Source organism: Megachile rotundata, chromosome 3 (assembly GCF_050947335.1).
Source record: "Megachile rotundata isolate GNS110a chromosome 3, iyMegRotu1, whole genome shotgun sequence".
NCBI classification, from domain to species: Eukaryota; Metazoa; Arthropoda; class Insecta; order Hymenoptera; family Megachilidae; genus Megachile; species Megachile rotundata.
The window spans coordinates 17,729,963-17,754,980 of NC_134985.1; the positions used below are offsets into that span (position 1 = coordinate 17,729,963).

The following is a 25,018-nucleotide window of genomic DNA, read 5'->3' on the forward strand; positions in this document are numbered from 1 at the left end:
TTGAGGAACAAGTTGTTCCTTCGTAGAATGTTTTTATTGGCTCAGTTCCTGTTTTATACAAAACATCTAACAAACACAGATGCTTTTCGCTGACATTTTTTTAAAACTTCGCCTCACGGAAGCGGCTAAATCTCTATCGACTTCGCGGTTTTGTTTTCTAGTCTTGCGGTTCCCGAAGGGCACGCTAAAGTACAATGCGATATTGATTTAACTTCAACAGTGTGCTCGAAAAATGTTGACGCATCTAATCATAACACTAGCTTGTGGTTGTTTAAAAACTCGAAACGTAAGAAAGTGCCTCAGTGAGAACAACTCGGCTATAATCAGCAGCGGACGGGGATGTTTAAGCTAGGCCATGGAACCAAATTTCACTATTGCGCGCGGCTGTGTAAACGGTTGGCTATATACAAAAACGGTCCCTAAAATTTGTTTTCGCTTATCAACCGAACTAACTTTCTTTTCTCTAAGCGTTCCGGTTTCTCCTTTACATTTCACCTTCCACGAGCGGCAAAGTAAAATACATTATATTTCGGTGTACGGTGCTTCGTTGAACGAAAACTGCGGTCAATTAATTCGTTAATGTAGGCGCATATTAACCAGTGTGCATCTGTACTTTATATCGTGGAGATTTGTTTTAACGAAAGTTCGTTAACTGATAAACATTTAGATAACACGACGTAACAAGTTACAGGTTAGCAACAACAATGAGACCGTCGCCCTTTTTCGTTTCGCGTCAAATACCTGACCGACTACTGGTAGCAACGGTAGTCGCATAAGTACAGTAATTGTTCGCTAAATTAAATAAATGTTCGTAATTGCACTTCGGACTTCGGTTGACATTCCTTTTGATTCTTAATCGCGCTCATTTAGCGAACGGTTACTGTAGAATATTTGATTTATACACGTGACTTTCATGTAGTATTAACCCGCACATTTTTTTGAATTGTATGTCTTAATGAAAATCAATATGGAGGAATAAAACGTTGGAAAGTAAAAACGTGCGTGTTAAGTTATATCGCTAAATCATTTAAACTCGTTGTCATTTCGTCTTCAACTAAAGATAATTAGAGAATCGAACATTATTAATTTTCCTTCTCCCATTGTACAGAAATTAAAAACAATCGGTACAATATCGATGGCATAAAACCTGGAGCTTACAGTCTACAATTCTGAGGTATCAACTAATCTACCCAAAATGTGACCTTTAAGAATGATACTCTATAAACTGTACTCTATAGAACATTGTCTAGAATTTGTGGTGACTCAATTTACTTTGTGCGCCGTTGTTTGTTTTTCATTTTTTATATATTGACAGTTTTTTCATTCTCACACATCCAGATGAAACCTCATGATCGTAGTCTCTCCCGTATTTTCAAAAATCCTTGTGAGTTTCCCGCGCGTCTTATGTACGCGAATGATACTCACTCGAAATTTTGCGAAGAAATAGACTCAACTCGGAAACAAGTTTTACAAGAGGTCTGCGAAGTTTCGTTACTGACATTTCGTATTTGTTATTAATCTCTAAATCAAACATAGTACCATCGTTATCTTATAAAATTATAAACTGAGCAAGTTTTCGTCCAACTTCGTTATTCTACATACGTTACTCGACATAGAAATTTTCTCGATTAGAGACGGATAAAAAGAGATCCACGAAAAACAATCCGTGTGCGTTATCATTTAAACGAAAAAACAATTGACCAATCCCCGTAACCTCATTTTTTCTACGTTCGTTATTGATATGATGTTTCAAAGGTTTTTGCAAAACTCGAGACCGATCATCACGAAACAATCTTTACGATACTGATTTCCTTTTTCATAGAGAGTATCACTGGCGCGGACGAACGTTTCTACGTAGCGTGTAAAACGAAGGTGAAACTTGAAGCGGCTAATGATTAAGTCTGCGTAATTCCATGGCTGCGATGTCATCCACGGATATAAGCTTTTCTATGGGGATGCAAGAGAGCTCGCCACCGACGCACGACTGAGGCTGCTGCCACCTAGCTTCTTTTTCAGCTTCCTTCGCTTTCAACTCCGCTTCCCTGGCTCTGCGTTCTTTCAGTTTCAACGAGAATATCGCCACTGATCTGGCTCTCTTCATCAAGCTTTGTTTCACCCTTGTTTTCTTCGCTTCTCGATCTTCCTTCGACGGTTTCTCCTCTTCCTGACTGGAAAGTGTTTTGCTGGAATCTGAAAGACCGCTCGACTCTTTTTCCTTCTCCTTCTCCGCATAGTATGTTTGTTTGTGATCCTGGATTTCTCGTTGATGCTGTTGATACTGTTGCTTCTCTGCTCTTTCTCGCTCCCTCTCTCGCTCCGGGGAGAAACGGAACTTTTGATTTCTGTGAGCTACCGTCCACGGTGGAGCCGATCTTTGGAACAAAGAATTGGACATTGTGAAACTTTTTAAAATTAACATTTGTATGGTATGAAAATATACAAGGTTATATAGGAACGTTACCGAAGAAGATCACTGTCGGACGAAGAAGCAAGATCTTTTGAGACGATACAGTCGGTGGATCTGTGAAGAGTCAACTCGTCACCACTTCCACTGACTGTACCGGATCCGCTGATTTCGGAATCGCTGGATTTTCGACCACCAGGCTCGAGACCCAATCTTCGAACCCAATCTACGCCTCCATGAGGTCCGATCGTTAAATGATGACTATAATGATCCGAGCCTCCTGATGCTTCTGGCTCTGTCGATAACCATTCCCTGGAACGCCTTCCTGTAAATCAACAAAAAAAAATTAATACATGTTCATTTTAATAAACATTGCAAATCACTTGGTATCTATTTTAATATTTCTGTTTAGCCCTTTTTTAGATCTTAAACTTTATAAACTTTCCAGGGTTCTTTCTAGGTATGTGCATTGAAGGTGCATCTATCATAATCTATACAAATAAAATTTTATACACTTGAATAAGAAGTTTTTGATACAGACATTGTCACTGAGGAAGAAAAAGCAATCGAACCTCGTTCTCCACCAGGAATAGAGCACCTAGGTGAATTGTGAAGGTCACGAACGCTGCCCATGTTGTTCTCTGTCAAAATAGGTGTCCCCACGTCGCTACTACCCGCGCTACCCGGTGTCTGAGCCGCAGAAGGTGTTTCTGAGATCCTTGGAACGGACGCTGCACTTGGTGTCGGAGGACTGCTCGGTGTCTGGGTGGTTGACGCCAGAGTCGGTGTGTCTGGAAGACTCGAGGACGTTGCATCTCCGGTGCGGTCGGAAAGTAGTTGCTGTTCTTCGCTCTCTCCGTCTGCTGGACTCACCACGAATCTCCCTGAGTTCGAGTGAAATTAATAGATGGTAGGAGGGAGGACGAAGTGAGCGATGTTACCCGATGGAGGACAAATATTTTGATTAAAACATGGGTTTAGTTATTTCATTTGAAATAACTAGTGCATTTATTAATTTAGTTTGAAAGTTGATCTTCCTAGGCAGAGCCAATTGATTCTGTATCGATCGGGTTTCATAAGCAGGAACGTTGTTTATGAGGTTGTTACATGGCTGAGTTTGAAGCAGAGGAAAATGCAGAAAGGTTGGTGGATCAGGAATTGGGTAGATTGCTGCGCTAAATTATCGTGATCCACCCACCTATCACCGTAGCTGGCTGCTGTTCTGGTGACGGGGTCGATGAGAGCCTCCTAACGGCCTCCCTCCTCAGGAATTCCACTTTAGCCATTTCCGTCGCTACCCAATGTGGAATGTCCGGAATGGCACATATTATAATGAACCGTATTCCAAGCATAATGTGTTCCAGGGCAACTATGAGAAGGATCGTTTGGGTAGCGGACATTTCAGGGAACATTCGCTGCACTTGTCCGCTTAGACCGATCAGCGCGCAGTTTACTATGATAGCAACGAGTCCCATTGCTTCCATGGCGTTCTATAAAATAGATCAAGCGTTGTAGTCTATTACACTGTTGTTGACTTGAAATTTGAATAGTCATCGATGAAAATCACTCACTTGCCAAGTACCGATGTTAGAGACCCTTCTACCAAAGGGTCGTTGTAACACGAAACAAAGCTTAAATGCGTCACCCCGCAACTCGAGAAGATTTCCAAGAAGCGCCGCCATTGCAGCCAAAGGGAATGCCGAAGAGAAGAGGCAGACGTATCCCAGCTGCGACAGCATTTCTAGGTGTTCCGAAAACGCCCCATCGTACTGCGAATAGAATACAATTTTTCAATCAGTCTAAAGTACTATTTCACAAAACATATCATAAATTCTCATCTGGTAATATATCACTTAAATTAATAGAATTAATAATACATCATAGTTTATTTAAGATCGCTGTGATTCGTTGCTGGTTTATTATTCATAAAACTTAAATATGACATTAATCGTTACTTATTTATAATAAAACTGCAACAGAATCTGTGCTCATATAAGGAACATTCAGCGGAATAATTTCTAGTAGGTGTATAAGTGAATCTCTAGCGTAGGTGGTGCAAAGGGTAGCTACTCTCGTCAAATGAAAAATAAAAAGCTAGCGCTTAATGTGAAGTTAGCGTGGAAAGCTCGTGATTCTTCAGTTCACCCTTTCAGTTACTATTTTCTGTAATTTAAATCATTCATCATCTATTCAGTCTTCTATGTCCACAGTCTCATTCGTGGCAATATAACGAAAGTTATACTACCACTAGATAACAGACATCATATCATAACGTATCTAAAATAAAAATGTACCTCGCATAAATATATGTAAATCTATTTAAACAGGTAATTGAAAGAGTGAAATATTTAACGATAGGATGAACGGTGACATTACCTTTTTGGTCGATACCTGCGCATCGTCGACGGGAACGTTGGAAAACGGGAAAAAAATGATTAAAATTCTGCAAAAAGAACCGATCAGACAACATAGGACAACGTTTCGGGTGGTCGCATCCGTCTGCTCGAGAACCGATCTCCTCTCGTCTGTCGCACAAGGATCAGGATAGTCCAACGAAACGAACGAAAAGAAGAGTACTTGTATACAGGCAAGCCAGGATCGTCAAAGTGATACCAGAGCGTAGAAGTGATCGATGGTATGATAAATGACAGAACCCGACAGCTTTAGCAATCTCGATTCAAATTTCTACAATCAATCTCAAATTATGGCATCGACCTCTTCCATCCATTTTGATCTTTCATCGAACCAATTGTTTAGACATTAAAATTTTGTTGAAACTCAGAGTATAACCAGTTAACAGGTTGACTACCACGGTGCAAATGGATATATAAGCACCCTGTCTGATCTTGCAATTTATTAATGGCATTGACTCAATATTGATGGTTTTTCTTGTTCTTCCTTTGGATTATTAATTTAGTTAAATCTCCTCACCATGGCAGTCAATTGTCAAGAGGTTCTGAAACACAAATAAACTTGAAGACTCCAAATTTTGTTTATCCATCGAGTGCCAATGCGTCGCAGGTTCGCCGAGCAACGCAAGGTGCATCGTAAACGAAAGAAATTAGCTAAATCTAGACCAAACCTTGAACGTAACGTCACTAAGTAGAGAATTAGTGGGATGCCCTACTCTGTAGAGGGAACTTTCCAGCTCAGCTTGGCTGACGTTTCTCGGTTGCGTGCTCTTCCCGCTCTCGGATCGTTCGCTTTTGTCCTCTGAGTCCTTCTGGCTCTCTTCAGCATTCTCCTCGCCTGGGGGTGGCCTTGCCTCGCTCGGGCTTAACGCTCCGAACAGCTCGAAGCTCAAACGTGCCAACCTCAGCTGCTCGATCAGATACGGTACCGCAGACTCTTTCAGATTGCCGATCACCTGACGGGCTATCAGTAGAGCGGCCAGTTGCTGAAACGATAAAGGATAATATAGGTACGATTTTGGGTCGATGGCTTTTGCAACATGGCGCAAGTCCTGTCTGATTCGGTAGGGGAAGTTTGGGCGAAGTAACCTGAAAGTTTCTTGGAGAACGGCTGACGAGTTTGCAGAGAGGACTGTTTGTTTGTGAACATCGGTGCTGAGTGACGAGTTTGGTTAGGGTCTTTTACTATGTTATTGCCTAGATGGCTGGAGCGTGAATGCCTATGATTTATAATTTTTGCTGCTTTGGGATTTGAGAATTTGGGATCTTGAGATATTTGAAGATAGGTTAGAATCTTGGATTTGAGTGTCTTCTAATTTTGAACTTTGGGGATCTGTGACTTTAGAGCTTTAAATTTTGGAACCTTGTGACCTTCAAACTTTGAGACTTTGCAAATTTGGTATTTTAAAATTATAGTATTTTGCTTCTTCTAGTTCTAGCACCACCAAAATGAGTTAATAGGGACACAGAAAGTGTTCGCTTCATCAACTTGATCTTCATACTATGCTCTTCTGCGGATACTAATGTGAGATTTGTCCAGGAGGTCAGCGACAGGCATATCAGTCTACTTATAGTCCAAACCTTGACCATGTAATTAAATCTTCTAGTGATGATTAATAAAAGACACGAACCAAACTTGACACCTTCCACCAATGTTCTCAAAAATGACCTATAAATTATGAAAAAATATTAGTTACAATTTTCCTTAAAATTGAAATATCTATGTAACGCGTTATCATTAAAAATTCATGTAAAAGAAAGGAAAGATATTAATACCAAAGTAAATTAGTCATTAATTTAATGAAAAGTGCCGTGTTACATACGGCTTTCACTGTAGCAAGACACGTTAAGTTCTAAAATTTCTAGCTACCAAATGAAAGATACACAAGATCAATCTATCTTAATAGTGTGATCTAATATATTGATAAAAATTACTAGGTTCATTCTCGACTGAAGATTCTCAATATAAAATAGAATAGAGAAAGAAAGAGGAAGAAACTGGGAATAAAGGGATCCTTACCTCTTTGAGCCTCTCTTGATCTTGTAGGTAGAAGGCGATGTAAAATAGCGATAGGAAGGAGTTTACAAACTGAAACTGAAATACATAGTCTTCTCTGTATACTTTCTATCTGTCGTGGTGAATTAAAACACACACTATAACATCCACGTATTTTTAATAAGCGCAAGCAAGAAAATAAATCTCGAGAGAGTCGAATTTTCATGCAGCGACAGAGACAGCCAGAGCAGATTCGTTTCTTTTCTTAATTATCTTATTTAGTTCATCAGTGAGAAACGAATAAGCGAGACGACATTGATTTAATACTACACATTTATGAGTCCACCTCTAAAATCCTTATTTTTACAATTTCATTATTTACCAGTTACAGTGAAATGTTTTACATGTGATGCAAACTGATGCAAAAATTCAAGGGTGAAGTGAAATAAATGATTTCATAATAAAAATAAATATAGTGTTGAACACTAAGAAGATTTACAAATTAGATTCGTTTACAGTATGGTGAAAAGTTAATTAGAGGAGGACAAGTGATAAATAGCTAGCACAAAACACACACACACACAATCTATTCGTTGAAAATGGAGAGTTTCTTCTTATTACCAGTGCCACCTTGTAGATCAGATGATTCTCGTACTCGGTGTCTAGCCGATAGTTTTCTGCGTCCAACACATAAAAATCACAAATACTATCTACCGTAACATCATCGCTCTCCAATATGTAAGAAGTAAAAAAATAAAAAGGATGTAAGATAAGTGGGAGAAGAGATAAATAAGAAATCTAAAGAGTATCTCTCGCTTATAATACATTATTTTTATACGAGGAAAAGATTCGTTCGATTATATACTTCACTTAGGGACACAGTTGTTAATTGAATCTCTAGAAGAAGCTAAGCCGTGAAAAGATTCGGAAAGTATAGTTGTATGCTAGTAGGCTGTTGGAAAAAGTATCTAGACGTGCACAAGTGTCTCGTGAGTACAACCAAGTCAATATTAAAAAAAATATTCGTAGTCATTCTTGCATCTCTTCACAACTATTGTTGAGAAAGATACCAAGAATGGGTATAATCAATTCACGTATGTAATTTGATTTCTCTTTTTTTCTAGCTTCTGTTCTACTTCTGACTCTTATGTACGTACCCATGTCATTTAACCATACGGCCACTTTGAAGTAAGCTTCGTCCATTAATGCTATTACCACGGCGAGTAAAACTTTTGGCACGTAGCTCAGCCAAAATCCGTAGCCCCTGGATTCCAGTCGTGCATCCCACCAGTCCTGCAATCAGATAAAGTAGTTATTTTAAGAAATTATACATTTCTTAGTCTTCAAATTTCTAAAGGTTCAAGTTTCTGAATTTCCAAATTCTCAAGTTCTCCAATTCCACATTTTCCAATTCCCACATTCCTTAATTCCCAAATTCCCTGTTGAGACTACTTGTTTTTCACGCTTCAATCATCCACGTTATACTTTTCTTTTAAAAGTAATGTTCTTTTGTTTTCTCTAATGTGTCTCTTCGCCCCAGCCGTCGTTAACCCGCGAGCATAATGCGTGCATTAAGCTTAATAAAAGTTTCCTTTTGAAGGTGAGTTTCATAGTTTAATTTCTGTCTGAGTCTCTCACCCAGGCATCGCAAAGCTACCAAACAAATTACCTCAACATTCCCAAATTCCCAAATTCGAAGATTTAAATCTTTCACAGTTAATTTAAAATCGAAGCGCAATAAGTTACGTTAATAGAGATTTTATTCGGGAGTAATTTATCTTCCAGAAGTTTGAGCGACGAAAATTCCAACCTAACGTCGCGACCAATTGAATTTTATGGTAATGGTTGGAAGTTCCGTGAAAGCGAAACTCGATCAAAGTTCGATGGCATAATGACAAATCGATCGAGGACCGGTTGGCATTCGTTCAACTAATTCCCATCGCCGAAAAACTTGACGCTTTTTCTTCTGGCGTTGACACAAAAACTACGCTCCACTCTCGAAACGAAATTGTCTGAGTTTTTCTCTTGTACTGTACGAGTTTATAGGAAAGTTTCGCATATTCAACTTAGAGTACTTTGCCGAACTTTAAAAAGTTCTGTGCGGATGGTTTTTTTTATCTGTTCTTCGGAAGTTAACGCCAACATCAATTTGAAGCTTAACGTTTGTTGAAAATAACTGCACAAAACTTTCATCGATGGTACTAATACAAAACTATTGATACATAATTATCTTACTGCACAGAAGGCAATCGATAAGATGATTCTCTGACTACCTTTGTACTTGAAGATGTTTATAAGAAGTTTGTATAGCACTTAGTAAACTTTAGACTTCAAATCAATATGTTGTATGTTCTACTTAATAGCACTGTTATGTAACAAAATTATATTAGGTGCAGAAGTTCTTGCCGTTCCTAGATTGTCTCAGTGTAGAACATGTACATCTCCTAAAATAAAAATAATAACAAAAGAGAAAACTTATTGAACTACAGCTTAACTACAACGAACTTATTGAACTAAAATATATTGAACTACAGTTAATTAAGTTTTGAAGTATTATTTGACCCAGAAAGTGTTGTCAAAATTATGTATCTCATTGAAACAGCAAGAGCTTCCTGTGTGAGCAAATATGAAAATCAACCTGTATTTGGAAGCTGAGAATCATCACGATGAAAACGAAGAATAAACAGGCAGCAATGACGGGAACGCTCACGAAGTATCGAAACATGTTTCTCTTCCACCTTGGATAAGTTGGCTCGAGTCTCCCCGTAACAGGCGAGATTTCCAACGTGCCCTGCGAGCAGAGGATGGAAGGTCTGTAGTGTCTGAGGGCGAAGAGAAGTGGTAAGGTAGAGTCAATAATCGTCTGGGTGCTTACCGTGAACAAAGGTCTAGGCTCGACAAGTAGGTCGTCTCTTTGATCCAAGGTACCCCACCTGTAGGCCAATTCGGCACCCCTTCTCTTCCAGGTTTCCAGATAAACCGTGGCCCAGATTACGTTGAAGACGGAGAACAGAACGTATGCTACATCCTCCACCGCCTGATTCCTGCCGATGATGCCGATCTGAGATCAAAGAACACAGTTAATATATTATATTATGTAGTTTGTATAAATAATAACATAACGCATTTATATATAAACTGTTTGTAATTTTAATGCAGTCACTTTTAGTCAACTTTGATGTAGTCAATTTTAACATAGTTTAAATACTTTTTAATTTTTCCTTCATCTAAGAAACTATTTTCTCTTCATCTGAATGTGGTTACTGCGACCACTCACCCAGTATATGGCACCCACTGCAGCTGGAACGATCAAGGCGGTGGTGTAATGTCCGAGCCACGCGAAATACATGGTAATCTTTACTCCGAAGTATTTACAAATGTCGTCCAGGGGTTGGGGGCTGAGGAACGCGCGGACCCAAGTCCTTTGTAACTTCTCTAACGCAGGCAATTCGTGAAGAGGGAAGACCTGGTTCGAAATCAGATCTCAGATCCATTATACAGTACTATCAATGAATTATATAAGAGCAATGCTATTGTAATATACGATATGTGTTTATTATACACACACCTGGGAAATGATCCCAGAGGAAATGCACTTTGGAATAATTGCCTGTCCTTCGACCATCTTCAGTCCGGGTAGACTGTGAAGATCCTGCGGACCAGCCCTGAGGGTATGCAGCAGGTGCAGGACCAATGACTGCCTTTCCTGAGTAGTGAAGAATTGAGCTTCGTCGTCGCTTCCTTCAAAGCAACTCGCTTCTGAACCTACGAACTCCTTCAAGCCTCCTCCGAACTCCTGTCGTAGAGTCTTCGGTAAATGCACCTCTTCGGCTGCTTTCAACAATCTGTCAACCATACAATACAATATTTGAATTATATTTAAATATTCAAAGTACATTTCCAAACTTTTAAGTGTCTCCAAGTTCTCAAGTTCTTAAATCCTCAAGTTGCTAAATCTTCAAGTTTTCAAATCTTTAAATTTCCAAATTGCTAGGTCATTAATCTCCAAATCCTTAAAATCCTTAATCCAAAGATCTAGATTAGAAAATAAAAAGATACAAACATCAACAAGTCTTGTTACTAATATTGTAGTGATTAGGTAAAGATTAATATTTAACTTAGTGAGGCGTGTACTTACACGCTAAAAGGGGCTGTCAAGTAAAAGCTGTAGCTATCTGACGAGGCATGGTGTCGCACGTGCACCACTAGGCCCGGGGTTCCAGCCCGGAGACGACCTAGAAGCCACATCAAAGTCTCGTCGCTCGCTCCGCTGGGGAACATCATCACGACGTCGCATTCCTGAACAAACAATAAACAACTCTCAATGAACTTTCACAAATCCTATACCTCCGCTTTACAATCAGTCAAACTTCCATCAAACATTATTCCAAACAATTCCATCCATGACTTTGCTTCCCAGGGAGAGATTCAGTTTTCAATTTCCTTACTAAATCCTTCCATTATCCTCAGTTTTTCATCAACACAGTCACTGTTGGTGTTGCAGGAATTTAAACAAAAGTTTAATGCTTCTTTATCTTTCCCAGAGACACGAAGCAAAACGCTATCACGTAAAGCCATAAATTTGTCTCGCGACGTTATTTCACAGCTGTGTTGTGCAACTCCAGCAGATATTTCCCTGTACGACCATGTACGTAGGCAGGACACCGGACTCCTGGCACTAGGAGCAAAGTCGTTTGGCCTGGCCGACTTCCAAACGGTAGTAGATTGCTCTGGCTATTGCCAATCTACGTGCAATGATACCCTGATGCTATGCTTGACCCACTACTTTCGACGATACTCGCTATTTCAACTGTCATTCACATCCCTCGTTTTCTTAGTTTTTATAAAAATTCTTGACAAGTTACTGCACTTCTCATAATATGTATGATTTACAATTTACATGTTTGAAATTATATATCTTTTAACATAGTATAAAATGCTTGTCCAAATTACTTCATGTCTGTCTCATCATATGTATGATTTACAATATTCATCTTAGAAATTACATTTTATATCTTCCTAATAAGACTACATCCAACGTAATTAACGTTCATTCCTTCAGTGACTTAGACTTTTGATCCTCTGTTTGTCATGGAGACTCAGAAAGTGTTCTCTCAGTTACTCCATACATATAAGATCCCATTTAATGCCACTTTAATTAACGCTGATTCGGTATAATGCTTTCACGAATACATTTTTTGCGTTTCTTTCCTTTGCGTGTTTGTGTATTATATGTTTAATATCATCGCCATTCTGTGGTTGATTTATGATGATAGAAAAAGATGATGGAGTATCAGAATCCAATTGAAACGAAAGATATAAAGGTTTCTCGACAAAGAAAGATTCCATTTTTCTTTCTATCACTTCTCTCCATCAATCTTATCAAAAACAATGTTCCTGAAAGGTTACTTCTAATTAATCAGTCTGAGGAGTAAATAATGTTGAGAAGAAACGTAGTAAATGATGTCGTTTGAACAGGTATTTTGCTCAACGGCACCTGTTGCACCTGTTTCGAACACCGATGGGATCAGATCCAATGTGCACTCGTGAACGTAGGTTCGAGTGTCTTAAGGATAAGTACGCAGTGATGTAACCAGAATTCCGCATCTGAGTCTCTTGGTCTTACTAAAAATGTCAAGCGTTTACTACAATGTTGCTTCAACGAATAAAAAACAGAAATACATAATAAATAAAATAAGTAAAAAAGAAATAAATAAAAAAGATGAACATAACGTAAATAAGAGAAGTAATCAGCGTACAGCTTTTGCAAGTCATTCAAATGTTAATCGCATTCAGTTTTTCCTTTCACATATTTAACTGAATGAGATCTGTAACATCCCTGTGACCATTCGTGACAATCTTCTCTCGTGTATTAACGATAAAACAACGATACAAAGCGATCACGTGTTCCAGTTGCGTATTATTCCGATCCGCTTTGTGATTCGTTTTTGTACTTTATAAAAGCGGTTCTGAAAGCAGCCAGTCAACGTACACGTTACACGACGTATACCTCATGGAAATGACGTGAAATCGATAGTAAGGGGTACTTAATAATAGAAACAAATCGGTGGTCACGTTCGGAAAGGGGAGGCTACCGATAAAGGCTTCCAGTAATTATTATGTAGGGTGCGGTGCAACTGGTTGTAGCAAGAAGCACGAAAAGAGCTTTGTGCGAGAAAATTGTTGAACGCTATACAATAAACTTTGTTCGTATAAAACATTTCTCATCAAATAACTTGCCTTGACGTTTCTTTTAATTATATGCCACGCACATTATTAAACTAAGCACAATTCAATACTCGTTGAAAAAGTATTTAAATTTAAAAAAATATTTTACAAAAGTTTGCATTTACGAATTCAATAAAATGTATAGGTTACGACTAATACAGGTTACGAAAGAATAGTGTTTGAATTGAAGGTTATGCATGAGTCATTGGTTCAGTTATTTAAAAAATAAAATGATGAAGAAAATGATTTGGATGGAAGCCTCGTATGTAACAGTCAAGTATCGCGTGCTTTTATTTCGTCGGTAAAGTACGATATCATCAAATCGATATGACCCACGTAAGTTTGCTATTCATTTCAATAAATTATTCGCAAGAATGTTCTACACGAACCATGCAAGTTCGCTTCGTTAAACATTATCCTTGTTTGGTCATCTTGTTACTATTGTTACACCGCTGTCTCTGCACCGTTCTCGATTGATTGATGACACATTATGTTAACACGTAGAGTTGATCGATAATCGCCGCTAGAAATTTAATATAAATAAGCAATTAAAGAAACAAAACGAAGAATTAATGGGTGCTAAATTACTGTTTGCATAACAGTGTTAAAAGAAAAAATTATAAACGCACCTGAGTTGGAACCTTTTGTATCCATAGGCGGCGGGGGGTCATCAAGTGGCCGGTGCATGGTATCTTCCGTCTGAGAAGACGAGAAGCTGTAAAAGGAAAGGTGTATTGTTATTCAAACATCCACCACAGCTGTCCCGGTGTCTCCTTAACGAGACACGTCGTTAGCGCCGTCGGTGGCAATTGATAATTTTTCCAACGATCGATTTTCCGGCCACACGGTTTTCTTAATAAAGCGGTAAATTACCAGGACCTAATAGCTCACGTAATTGATGGAAACGCGATAATCGTGATAACGAGATGCAAGCCGTACTGCCCTGATTATGCGGCGATGGGGCTTCCTTTAACCCCTGCGTTGTACATCTACTATATTCCATCGAAATTGCTCACAGTTTAACATTTCCCTATTTACATCTTCTATTATAGTATTACAGCTTTGTTTACAGCTTTGTTCACAGCTTTGTGAAAGATTTACAATAAATTCAATTCTATGACAATCCTATGACAGTAATTTTATACAGCTCTATAATGATATTACTAATTGTATAGTTAGATTAGGTTCTGTCTATAACAGTTCTATAATAGTATTACAAATTGTTGTCAGTTTTGTGAAAGTTCTATAATAAATTCAATTCTGTGACAATTCTATGACAGTAGTTTTATAACAGCTCTATAATGATATTACTAATTGTATAGTTAGATTAGGTTCTGTCTATAACAGTTCTATAATAGTATTACAAATTGTTGACAGTTTTGTGAAAGTTCTATAATAAATTCAATTCTATGACAATTCTATGACAGTAATTTTATACAGCTCTATGATGATATTACCAATTATATGGTTAAGTTAGGTTCTGTCTACAATAGATCTATAATAGTATTACAGGTTGTTGGTAGCTTTGTGAAAGTTCTATAATAAATTCAATTCTATGACAATTCTATGACAGTAATTTTATACAGCTCTATGATGATATTACCAATTATATGGTTAAGTTAGGTTCTGTCTACAATAGATCTATAATAGTATTACAGGTTGTTGGCAGCTTTGTGAAAGTTCTATAATAAATTCAATTCTATGAAAATTCTATGACAACAGTTTTATAACAGCTCTGTGATAATATTACTAATTTTATAGCTAGGTTATTTTGTGTATATAATAATTCATTCATAGCATCACAAAATTTTACAATTTTTATGCTAATGTTACAATAATATTATGATTACAATGGTTCTATAGCAGTAAGATAATTCATTGGTTGTATAATATTATCACAATGGTTCAACTCTGGCTTTATGATAGTATCACGATAGTTCTAGGAAATAACTATTAAGTTTTGTCGATAGTTCTGCCATAGTGCAAAGTTAGCTATACGGAAGTTAACCTCTACAGTTTTACGATAATGTAACTCGTTTCTGTTCTAAAAACAGCCCTACTAGGAAAGATTTTATTAGATGTTGTTGATGCTCGCTTCGAATAAAACTGACATAAATAAGCGTTCTCTCGATCCGGCCGAATTTCCTCAGGAAGATAGGAAAGTCTCGATATCGACCGACTAAGAGAACAGGGGCAATCGAATTAGAGGATTAAATTCAATCCCAGGAAGGAGAGAGACCTCGAAACAATTTCTTGAGAGGAAAACCTCAACTTAATAAACAATCAACGCTCTCGATGAAACTGAAAGGAATACGGCGGTGAACAAAACGCTTCGAGATGTACTTGTGAATGAAATAAATTCGAACTGTTTTTGTTCCTTCCCGAATAATTATTTTTAATGAAAATTGCGAAAGCCAATGTAGCGAAAGGAGAGCTTAATTCGCGAAGAAAGGAGCTTTATGAACGACGTAGCGATACATCGTACCGTCTAAATTTAATTTATCATCGGACAAAAGGAGTTCATTAAGGACACTCCCTGTAGTTGTCGTTTTATTATATAACGACGTTGAAAACCACCCTATCGTAATTTCCCCGTGATCTATGCAAAAGAACGAGTCGTTGTTCGAGAGACACTCGTGTTGTCCGTTAACGATCCTGGCTCGCCGTGGATTCGTTAAAATCAAGGAATCCTTCCTTTTGATATCTCGCGATGCTCTGCGCTATTTTTCATAGCCGTTTGTTAATGAACAACTACGTTATATACGTGATGTTTTCAGTCCCTACTTTAATGTTGTTCTTAAAAGCTAACAAACTTCAAAAGCTGTATTGATGCAAATACAATGTAGGTCGTATCTTAATAAATCATGAGGGATGATTTAAATTGTAAATCTTTCAAGAAATGATCCTAAAGCGTATACAACTTTATATCTTATTATTAGACTTCTCATTGTGCAAACTTGAAATTGATCTGCTGAAAATTCTATGATACAAATATACATTATAATATTTAAGATTTACATCTGTGCTATTTATAATTTAACCTCATATTTCAGCTTTATCAGCTAATAATATCAGTGACTTTAATTTTGTGTTGCAAAAGTTATTGCTAGAAAGTTTATAACGAGAAGACATTTATAAAGATATAAAGTGATAAATTTCCACAATGGAATTAACACATATACTCGGAGGTAAATTACAATCTAACCTAGTAAATGCAGTCTAATACAGTCTACAGTAATATAACCTAACATATAGTCCAAGATAGTGTAGTAAACTGTCAAGCTCCCCTTTATAAAGTCAGATCCACGCATAAAATGTACAATAAATTAAAACCACGTGAAGTTAAAGAAATAATCATACCGGATGTACAGAATTTGTCTCCGTTCTACATTTCAACGTCACACAATATTTTTCCATAAAATATACAACAGAAAGGAGAGAAATTCCGTGACGCGCATACATTCTCGCTGAACTAATTGTACCGGGTGTAGAGAATTAATTAAGTTGCATCCTTCGAATTCTAATCGCAGCAAGCTAACTGCATTTCATCCGAGACTGTTACCAGTCTCTAAACCGTTCGGCAAAGCTATAATTATGCATAAACTTGAAAGGAATAAAGGGAAACTTTACGAAGCTACGAACGAACGGCGCGTTATCTGACATGGCAGCAGGGGCTCAACTTTCCCCATCTATAGTTCCACTCTATTAAGTCCATCGAGTTACGTGATGTTGTGCACATCAGTGTGAAAACACTATCCTTCGAAGGAACACGTTCGCGACGAAAAACACGATCCTTGAGAACTGCTCGTTTATTTTTTTGCACTAACACGTTGAATGCCACGAGAACAATTGATACTATGATTCTTGTGCTCTCAAATATATTATACTGTATTATATGTATTTTACACTGCATGCAGTGTTAAACCTTCGCATCAAGGTTAAGTTATTAGGTCATGTGGTTGTTGACAATTTGAGAACCGAGATTAAGAGGTTTGAATATTTAATCACTGGAGATTTTTAAGTCTATAAATGTTTGAATCTCTAATATAAAGCATACAGAATGTTCAAATTGAAAAGGCGAAAGTAATCACAGTTTGAAAGGCAGGAATTATAAAATGTCTGACTATACACAACAATTTCTACTGCGGCTGTCAACGTGTTAAATGCTCCGCGCATTTTTGAGATTGGAAATCATTCCTACGGGCAAGTTCAAGTTGAAATCGATGTCAAACCCGTGACACTTCGAGGTTGGATTATCGACCTCTCTTTTCTTCGCTTTTCGATCGACATTCGTTATTAACACGATACGGTCACGTGCTTTCAGCGTTCTCGTGCGTATGGCTTCGTGATTCTGACCTGAACGTTTGACCTTCTCTACTTTTTCCTTCCTCTCACCTAAACAATCAAAAATACCATGTTTTTTTAATTGAACTACATAATATCAAATGAAAGTAGATTACCTCTGTGTATTTGCATACCAATTTAATTATAGTTCGCATTTAATCTCGTATGCATATTTGCCATCAAATTTAGGTTTAATTCAAGTCGAGTACACGCTGCGAGATAATTTTTGTAAAATCGTAGAACGAAATCTTGATAAAATACGATTACTAATGGTCGTTTGTTTAATAAATCGATGAGAACAGGAAAAAATACTCGTTTATCTTCGAAAACTTCCATTTCGTGTATTGATGGCCGAGTCGTTCCTGAAACGACCTAAAACGACTCATTTCGGAGGTAACAGAGGGGATGGAGAACCCTCTTACGTCATGCTCAAGTATATACAGACACTCTAGCCTCCCTCGTTTCAACCCCAGAAACGTGTACATTCGTTTGATAAACACCTAACCCGATGCCTGGCATCGACGCATTCCTATCGAAATCTGCAATTTCATGAAATCACCCCTTTCCGTTTTTGACGGCGTTACACATCGATCCATAGTAATTCAACGGTTCGCTCCAACGAGTTTTTTCTTCCTCTTTTTACGCTTAACAGCCATGAACTAGTTCAACGTGTGACTGGCAAGGTAAAGATTCGAAGGACTGATATTTAAGATATTAATGTTCTTTGCATTAAACGTGCAATGCTATTTTACATGCCTTTTAACGCCTCGCTAAATGTAAAATTGTATGTTATAGTAGACTCTTGCTATATTGACAACTTTAAGTGCATTCTAGTGGCACTTCTTTGTAAGGCAACACGTGGTAGTATACGTGTGTGGCATTCTCGCGTGGTGATATATGACGTGTATAACATTCGCGAGTGGCGATACATGGCGTGTAATACAGACGTATGACATACGGTGATACATCGGTAACACGAGCCAATGTGACAATACAATATGTCACAATACAACAAATAATATGTTACGCGTAGTACAATGTACGACAATGCGTAACATTACAATACAATATATAATAGTACAACTAATATGTTACGCGTGGTACAATGTACGACAATGTGTAACATTACAATAATACAATATGTAGTACAGCGCGTGACAATATATAATAGTACAACTAATATGTTACGCGTGGTACAATGTACGACAATGTGTAACATTACAATAATACAATATGTAGTACAACGCGTGACAATATAATGCGTAGCGATTTAACAATCAACGTTTAACAAAGATTTTACAATTGTCTTTACAAAAGAGTATTAACTTTTTATGAAGTAGAAGCTTTGTGTCTGAAGGACCATACAAAAGTGACAATATAACAGTCTACCATAAATATTTAATTTGTAAACTTAACTCGTTGACTATAACTATCATAAGAGTAAAATATCTTTAAAAACTGAGAGAAAGTTAAGAGAAATTGTAAAATGGCGTGAGTAAGATTAAAGACCTAAACAACATAATTCCCTGATTATGGCACTAAAACGATAAGTTTGAAGATGCACAGATTTTTTGCAGTCACGTAATGCGTGCACACGCGATCCTTGGTGTTAAAGCTGGCCAACGTGTAAGCTCTTCGGCTTTAATTTCCCCTCGAACGGCCGTCATTAACGCGCGTGAAGTAAAAATAACTCGTTGAAGCAAACGAACCATGTTTTTCAAACGAAAACGCTTGAAAATCTCGCGAATCTACACAGCAACTGAACGTTATAAGTTCTCGTTTGAAAACAAACATCGGTATATTTCGTACTTGAGGCTACTATAAAATCGGATGCAATTGAACGGAAGTCCGTTTTCTGTATCATCAATGAGAGTATAATTTTGGGATGAAATAACACGCGTGACTTTCAATACCTTCCATCAAAAAGGATGCACGAAATATCTGATTTCCGTGTCCGGAAATAAGGGTATAATTTTCAAACGGAAGACTAATCGCGTTTCGCAGCGGAATAAAGTCAGTCTCTCGTAAACTTTATATTCCGACATTAAATTTTAGTACATACGTATTCTTGTTGCTATGAAAACAACACTGAAAAGCGCGGAACTTTCGTAGTAAATCAAACACCAAACACTACCGAGTTAATTAATCCTTTTAGCAGCGTGAAACATGTAACAAATTTGCATGTGATGAGTTATGAAAATGGAATTAGCTGCTGGAGCGGCGAATCTTACTGCACGTGGTAACAATTTACGAGAAACATTTATAACGCTCGTAACAAGCCGTAACTTTTACAACTAATACATTAATTATTGTAGAATTATACAGGCAAGTTTACAAATTAACGCATTGACTGTCACAGTGGAAATTGTCGTATGTGGTCAGACACGGTACATATTATTGAGAACACGAATACGCAATTTTACAATTTAATTTTTAAATCAATGACTCTATCTACACACTGGTTTAATACTATAATTATTCACAAATTTGTTTATCTTGCTTTCTTATGTATTTAATTTAATACAATTTGTTAGAGGCCAATGGCGACCACAATAACAGTCAATGCGTTAACAATTACAATTAACAATACAATTACATAAAGAGGAAGTAAATACTGCTCGTACATTGTTAACGTGCCAACAAATTATTCGTACGCTTCACTTGGCACGCGTGCCATAAGTTCGCCACCCCTACAGTTAATTCGATTATCATCCGTTCACACATAGTGTCGCGTCACACTAGTGTCAAAGGTCAAGTCGTGACTGATTACATCACCACCCAAGGGTGAAGAAACTCCACCGGGCACGATATCGTCCGATGGGGTAAGAACGCCTACGACCATCTGTGCTCGAATTCCACTTCTATCAGTATCGCTAAAAATGCAATGCTTAAGAAACAATGTAACCGTTGTTGAATTGCTGCACGCGATTATTAGCCCCCACCTTTCAACCCAGTTTCTACCCTATCATAACTGTGGGGACCAAACAACTGTAATCTCGACACGAGGAAGCTCAATCAACGTCCACAAGGACGTTAGGATATGATTACGAAGATGAAAAGAGCAGAGGATACGACATCCGTTGGATTGACCGCAGTTGCGATTACTATTGATACAGTGACGTTCGCGGGCTAAGGGGATGAACTGTGGGCGGATGTACACCTGAGAGCATGGTAGACTTCCTGGGGAAAATGGCGACATAGAGAAGAATTAAATTAACTAGTGAATTTGAACGTTTACTTTTAAATTAAAAAATTTGGGAACTTGGAGATCTGAAAGTTTGAGGAGTTGTAAATTTAAGAATTTAAGCTTTTGGAAATTTAAGGATTAATAAATTTAGGAAATTAAAAATTTATGTACTTGAAAATTTGGATGCTTAAGAATTTAAAAAGTAAAACTGCAAATTTAATAATTTCTAAATTTCCAAACTTCCAAATTTATTGTATATATCATCCCCCAAAACTGAAGACAACCGGTAAGCTTCTGCTACAGTATACCTAAGAGAACCTACATTCCACGTTAGACAATTTTGGGAACCAGAATCGATCCTGTACGAAAATAAGTAGTCCTAACTGTCCGAGATAATATCACACCGCTGATCAGAGCACGGGAACACCTTCAGAGGCGGGTGGTGCTATTGCGCGAGCGTCCGTAACGACCCCAGCGTTGGCCAGACGAGCCCTACGTAGTGTTCACGTATTTACAACGATGCTGAGGGAACGCGCGCATCAACGCCGACGGCAATTGTGGCTGCGCGTAACGAGACAACGGGAATGTGATTCTTTCTTGTATTCCTGACTGAAATGCATCCCGTGAGACCAATAGAAAGCATAAAGTTCGTGTCCTTTTTGTATATGGATACCGCTGGACAACGGTACCGATTCAACTACCCTCCATTCTTCTGTTCGATGTTTATCACTGAAGATGTCTATGAAATGGTTGTTCGTTGCCACAGAAGCAACGACAAAACAATGAATCATGAGTAGGTGATACGTTAGCGGCGAAGTGGTGGAAAAGAGTAAGGATGATTAGTCGAAAGACTTGCCTTTATCGAGGGTTTCTTTGGCCGCGTGTATGACCTTCCTCCGTCTGAGACCGTCGCCCCCGGAGACGGTTGTCATCGTGCTGGAAACGGTGGCTGTCGTTCTCTCATCCTCGTCACTGTTCGCGCACTCGCCGGAAGTGGTCGATGTACGGTGGTCGAGGAGATTGATCGGGGACCCCTCGCCGCCTGGCATAGTGTCCCGATTAGCAGGACCGTCACGTCCTTAACCGAGGACCCTTGCGCCTGAACTGAACTCGCTCCCTCTATGCAACCACTGCTACTCGACTCGCTAGCCGCGTCGCGACGCCACCATCGTGGCGCGGCGCATTTATATGGTAGCAACGTTGGCACGCTGAAAGAAATTTAAAATATTTTAATCGCTGAATGCGGAGGATGGTTTAGTGGATTATTAGCAGTTGATTTGTTTTCATTTTCACATCACGGATGCCGGACACAGAAATGCAATGTGAAAAATTCGTTTGTACGACTTGAGAAAGAAATACTGCTTATTGCAGCAATTGTAATATTCTATGATATTCACTCTTTGAAGATGCAATTGCATTAAATAATACATACCGTTATTCAATTTCAAACAGTCCTGTCTGACAATAAGAAGCAATCAAATAATGTGCTGTTATTCAGTACATTCTATACACATTTTCTTCTATTGAAGAATATACTTTTCCTCTACACTATTCTTCCAGATTTAAGAAAATTATAAATTTGAAAATTTTCCAATAAAAAATCAAAAAGTAATATAATTTATCTTTTCTACGTCGCCATTTTCCTTATAACGGTCTACCATGCTCGTTCGTGTACTTTTGTAATTTCCAATGAGTTCACATCTCAATACTTGAATATTAAAGTTGATTAGCATAATTAAAGAGAAGGATATATCAGGTTTGTCAGGATTAACCCCTTCGTCCTAAAGAAAATATTAAATATTGTTATAAAAATAAACAATGGCTCCTCTTTTGTCACAGTGTTTAACCCCTTACCACATGATTTTGTTTTTTGATATAAATGAAAGTTCGGTTTGTGATTATAACTTACTATGCAGTAGAGTCAAAAAATGATCGACAGAAAATAAGAAACAATTGAATAAAGATCCTGATATTACCTGATTGACGTCAAATTGAAGCCTAACCTTTCCCGCGCAAAAGTGGCGCGTACTTCTCCGTCAACGCGTTACAATTTTCTCGGATACGTATTTTCTGCAAACAAGGAAACATTTCCACACAGTACCGACATCTGTGGTGAACTTCAGATTTGACTCACGATCGATCGCCTACCACAGCCATTTCTCGCTCGACTAGGCCGCGATTCGTGTCATTTTTTTTCTTTTTTTCCCTCTTTTCCTTGCCGTTTTCCACGCCATGTGACACAACCGGAAACATGTAGTATGCCGTATGATATGAAAATTAGGTTAAGGATTCGGCTGACATTCACGTCTGCCACGAAAACCTTCCGCTCTTGTATCCCAGTTTTTTTCAATTCGATTCAATGCACTCGAATCCCACATTCGCCGATAAATCTGTTTGCAATGTAACATATTAAATAAACCAATAAAATCTATTTAATTCAACTATTTAAAAAAAATTATTTTAAAAATAAATGCTATTTTAAGGTTAACATTTGTGAACTTGATTTTTTAAAGGAATTCATTGGTAGCACCGAATGTCTATTGTTCAAATGTTTCCAGAATTTTCTAACAATAAGTGGTTTTCATTATTAATATTATATGTTTTATTGTAAATTTAACTGTAAGTGTAATAGAGATGTGATATTCGCACGTCTATACGTCGCGGCGTCTAACGAAATTCTCCCACGAGCACACGTGCAGGTTTGGACACGTCCAAGAAACAAACGACGATCGCTTCGACGCAAAATTCCGTTAACACGCAAAAATCGTTATACATATTCTATTTCACGAAATACGTTATTCTAACTATAATACAATGTATGTTTACTTACAATTTACTTATTTCATTTATTTGTAGTGATCAAATAAAAGAAATATACGGTGGCAAATATGTATTATGCCAATTTATGTTTATACATATACGAATTAAAAACGTAAATATGTTTAAATACGACTTACCTTACGTCATTTGTTAAGAAAATGATAAATATTAACGTAATAACATGGTACATGATTAAAATTTCATTAAAATCCTGTAAAACTTTATTTACACACAGCCGGCGAAATCTGACGCGTACCCTTATCAAGTAACGAACCGGAAGTAGCGAACGCACGAACCGATTTTCGCGGCAAAATTAAATTTCGAATATAAGCCTATTGGGAACGTGTTAATGGCGGCTGATTGAGGAACCCTAACGAAGGAAATCGACTCTTTCGACGGTGTCAAGGCCACGTTCTAAATTCGTTAGTCTATCTCGAGACAACATCGAGTAGATTATTTCCTATTTCCGGAATCGAAGTGGCCATCAGAAACGATGTGACGGTGTCGTTCTCGTGGCACAGATATAGAAGGGATTCAATGATTGAATGCAGCCAACCGATAGGGCAGGAAAGCGTAGCTATTGGGAAATGATCGCAATGCGACTTCCGGTACGCTTTGATAATCTTTCATGCTTTTCAGAGGATGCTCGCGCATCGATAAACAAACGCAAAGTTTCGAATTCGCATCGATAAATAAATCCAGAGTTCTAACGCTGAATGAACTGGAATTAAATCAAGTTTCGTCTAATTATACCTGCTGAAATTTTCCCTTCATCAAAGTTCGATTTCTGCCCTAATTCCATTAGTGTAACTAGAACCTTTTTCAGAGCATTAAGTAGGGCTGTTAGTAATGCTGTGCAAACCTTCAATTTTCAAGTTCTACAATTTTTTAATTTTCAAACATCTGAATTTCTAAATTATTAAATTTCTAAAAGTTCTACCATTTTTTTTACAATTTTTAAATATTCAAATATCTGAATTTCTAAATCATTAAATTTCTGAAAGTTCTACAATTTTTTTACAATTTTTAAATATTCGAATATCTAAATTTCTAAATTGCCATAATTTGTAAATGACACTTGGTCATGCCTAAAGTGGGATGTTGACATGTTAGCAAAACTGATGGACTCAAACCCCATAAAAATAAAGAGAAAATAAAAATTCTAGTTACACCAATTGCATCGTTACACATTACATGACACATTATATCACTGTCTCCAATTACACCAGTTCTAATTAGATGAATCCATAAATTGATCCTTGATCCTTGGATCCAATAATTAATTAAATTTAGATAGGATTTTATCGCTGATAGGAAATTTTTGGCAAGAACAATGGACGGTTAATTAGAAAGGGTGCAACGGGGCTGACGAACTCCATTGAACTTCAGTCTCAGGAGTTTGTTGGCTCAATTTAACGCGAAAGGAGCGAGAACGTTCGGAGAACTTGTCTGTTTTCCTTCTTGAAAGGAGTGTAGCGAGGGGTATCCTTTGAAAACGTAGAAGGGATAAAACAATGGGAATGTTATTCTTGGCACTGTTCTTTCTCCAATGATTTAATCTCTTGAGCTTTGATGCTTCTCGATTCCTACTTGACCTTTCTGCACCTGAAAATATCGTCACACTGATA

The 25,018-nt window shown here is 37.7% G+C and overlaps 1 protein-coding gene across 11 annotated transcripts; it reads right to left on the reverse strand.

The window, feature by feature from the left end:
* Positions 1–24,986, reverse strand: wwk (anoctamin 8 white walker). Of its 11 annotated transcripts, none has more exons than XM_076529383.1 (20): positions 23,528–24,986; positions 22,547–22,960; positions 22,003–22,351; positions 21,427–21,778; positions 13,669–13,754; positions 10,950–11,110; positions 10,380–10,656; positions 10,089–10,277; positions 9,687–9,872; positions 9,450–9,602; positions 7,969–8,104; positions 7,433–7,488; positions 6,836–6,910; positions 5,532–5,801; positions 4,781–4,795; positions 3,976–4,173; positions 3,603–3,894; positions 2,977–3,288; positions 2,462–2,729; positions 1–2,372 (listed from the first exon to the last, which is right to left on the reverse strand). In XM_076529383.1, exons 4-20 carry the CDS (start codon positions 21,617–21,619, stop codon positions 1,889–1,891), a joined length of 3,351 nt encoding a protein of 1,116 aa, XP_076385498.1. In that variant the 5' UTR covers positions 21,620–21,778; positions 22,003–22,351; positions 22,547–22,960; positions 23,528–24,986; the 3' UTR covers positions 1–1,888. The 11 variants fall into 11 exon arrangements, with proteins under 11 accessions (XP_076385498.1, XP_012140121.1, XP_076385497.1 ...); XM_012284731.2 differs by having other exon boundaries at positions 2,977–3,264; positions 5,487–5,801; XM_076529382.1 differs by having other exon boundaries at positions 2,977–3,267; positions 5,487–5,801.
* Positions 24,987–25,018: the final 32 nt, after the last annotated feature.